At 34.9% G+C, this 2,603-nt stretch overlaps 1 protein-coding gene across 1 annotated transcript; it reads right to left on the bottom strand.

The window, feature by feature from the left end:
• Positions 1-1,671: 1,671 nt before the first annotated feature.
• Positions 1,672-2,578, bottom strand: LOC118755546 (syntaxin-5-like). Its single transcript, XM_036490379.1, has 3 exons — positions 2,441-2,578; positions 2,267-2,376; positions 1,672-2,205 (listed from the first exon to the last, which is right to left on the bottom strand). Exons 2-3 carry the CDS (start codon positions 2,352-2,354, stop codon positions 1,847-1,849), a joined length of 447 nt encoding a protein of 148 aa, XP_036346272.1. The 5' UTR covers positions 2,355-2,376; positions 2,441-2,578; the 3' UTR covers positions 1,672-1,846.
• Positions 2,579-2,603: the final 25 nt, after the last annotated feature.

Below are 2,603 nucleotides of genomic sequence, written 5' to 3'. Positions count from 1 at the left end.
TTCGTTCCAAAGGTGGGTTGCATGATCACCCGGACCAGCGGGAGTTTAAGTACCGCCTCAGACTTTATCTGCTTGGCCACAACAAAGGCGTTTTGTCAGACTCTGCGAATGTAGAGGAGGATGATACGCCGGACTTGGAAATGACGCAACCCCCACTCAAAGGTTCTTCAAAAATTTTATTCTTCAATTAAAATATATTATATGTCATATTATATTCTATTATATTATTATATTATATTATTATATTATATTATATTATCATATTATATTATATGACATATTATATTATCAGGTATATTCCTGCAAAATTTGCAAGAAGGACCGGAACTATGGCCGGTTGAAGAAGCTGAGTTCAGCGACTTGGAGCATGATGGCCTCGAGCATTTAGCCGGGTACATTTGCCACAGACTCCAGGATGACATCCGCAGCTCATCGCTCAGGAGCAATGACGACCCGTCGTTTTCATGGGCAAGTCACTTGAGCGAGGGTGGCTTGAAAGTACCCAGCTCTGCAATGATAGACCAAATGCGTCACTTAGAGTCAGTGTTTCAAGCAATGAATGAAGATGGCTTGCTTATTACAAACGACTTTGTAAAAAAACACATTGAGCAAGCCTCGACAAAGAACTCATAGAAAATGCCCACAGTAAAAAAAGAAAATATATAAAAAAATACTGACTTAAGTGCATTTGGTACCATCAACAAATAAACAAGGTATGCAGCAGACCTGGTAAGTGAATAAATTTTATATTTTTATATTAATAAAATGACATAGTGAGCTATACATTTACATATTGCAAAAACATTACCAAAATTCTTTTCTTTCTAGCTTTGAGTCAACATCAACATCTGGAGTACGTGCACTTATGTGATCAGAAGTGAAATATACCTAAGATGAATGCGTAGAATGCCTCCCGTAAGGAAATGGTTCATTAATTGCGTAGCAATATAAATTCATTTAATTACAGGTTAATGCTCTTGATACATCAAAAGGCCCTTTTCAGGGCCGCCACGAATTGCTAACGTGATCAAATTTTTTGCAAACATTAGCTTCTCTGTGTTTGTATACATAAAGGGCCCTTTTCAGGGCCGCAAAGAATTTACAAAGGGATCAAATGCTTTATCTAAGATTATCTGGGTCTACATATACAATACCATATATACACAAAAGGCCCTTTTCAGGACCGCAAAAAATAAACAAAGAGATCAATTTTTGACTGTCGTGATAACGAATAAGAAATGTACATATCGTCGTCTAAAGTACGAAACCGCGTATCAACAAAATGCAAAACCGCGTATCATGATAATGCAAAACCGCGTATGTTAGGTTGAATAAATCACCACCAACTATTTTTTAATTGTGTGAAATTTCATAATAAAACTTTTATGTTAGCTTGCGAATTCCTTAAATACAGTTTTAGCCGTTTAAAGTTTATGACATACAACAGTACGACAGTATAAAACACCTTGCTTATATAAATCATCTCCCTAGTTTTTATATGTTAAAATGTTAAGCAATTGCTTTTTTCTTGAAATTGCATACCTTTCACTTAAATTTGTTTGAACATAATATTTGAATTATAAATAAACAAGCACATGTACTTATTGCCAATAACAATTTCTATTTTATTTAGTTTTAAACTTTTCTTTATATATTTGTGATTACATAAATCGGTTCTCGTTTTATTACACAGGATCATCTCTACTTTTTATAGAAAATTTTGAAAAAAAAGGGAAACTAAGTGAAGTAATTTTATTATTGGCAGAATTAGTGTCTAACCCTACGTGACTGCTTCTAAAAGCTATTGTGTTTCACGTGGCATATAAGACTTAATTTCATTATTACATTAGTGTGATTTATATGTATGTATATGAATAGGATATATATTTATGTATTTAAAAACCCACAACTTTAAGACCGCGCCTCTGAACTTGTTCAAATCTTGCCGTGTCACAAACATATTCGTTATTAGCAAGGAGCCCTGTTTCGCTGTACTCGAGCGAACAGTGCTAGCAGCAATTGGTGACTGCCCGAATTGATCCCGACGCGCTTTTTGTTGTTTGAGATTTTCTATACGCGCTTCTAGTATCTGTTTGAAGTCGGTGCCCATGCTGGCTAATTTAGATTGTAACGCATACACCATGATGTAAGTCAATTCATGAATCTCTTGCGGTCGATCATCAAAAAGACTCTTCTTTTTGGCCACTGCAAAAGAAAAGGTAAAGTAATATTTATAATTAAGAACACCTATTCATTTTATACTCACGCATTGTCAATTTTTCCAACTTGGCATATGCACTTGCTATGTTTTTACCAATATATTTGTGACCATCATAAATTCCTTTCTTTGGCATACGTCAATTGTTGCACCATAGCCTGTAAGGAATGCGTAAATATAATAATGTAAACATCTTCAACTGCACTTCTACTTCTAACTTACTTGTAAGTCTCTAATCTGATGCTCGTACATAAATTGCGTGTGCGTCAAGGTCTCTATACGATTGCCGACTTGGTTTACATTGGCCTTATCCGATGTGTATAAAGTTAGCGAAACAACATGAAGAAAAAAATGTCGCATATACCTATGAATTTGCCGTTTTTTT

The sequence above is a fragment of the Rhagoletis pomonella genome, unplaced genomic scaffold (genome assembly GCF_013731165.1).
Source record: "Rhagoletis pomonella isolate Grant_MI unplaced genomic scaffold, Rhpom_1.0 Rhpom_scaffold_06526, whole genome shotgun sequence".
In the NCBI taxonomy this organism is placed as follows: domain Eukaryota; kingdom Metazoa; phylum Arthropoda; class Insecta; order Diptera; family Tephritidae; genus Rhagoletis; species Rhagoletis pomonella.
The sequence above is the reverse complement of the archived record's forward strand: the minus strand, read 5'-3'. Positions and strand labels throughout refer to the sequence as shown.

Excerpts from the sequence above, each read along its gene's own strand:
- LOC118755546 (XM_036490379.1), bottom strand. The coding sequence starts at position 2,354 with ATGCCAAAGAAAGGAATTTATGATGGTCACAAATATATTGGTAAAAAC. Across the intron at positions 2,206-2,266 it reads GTTGGAAAAATTGACAATGC|TGGCCAAAAAGAAGAGTCTT; the intron begins GTGAGTATAAAA and ends TTTCTTTTGCAG.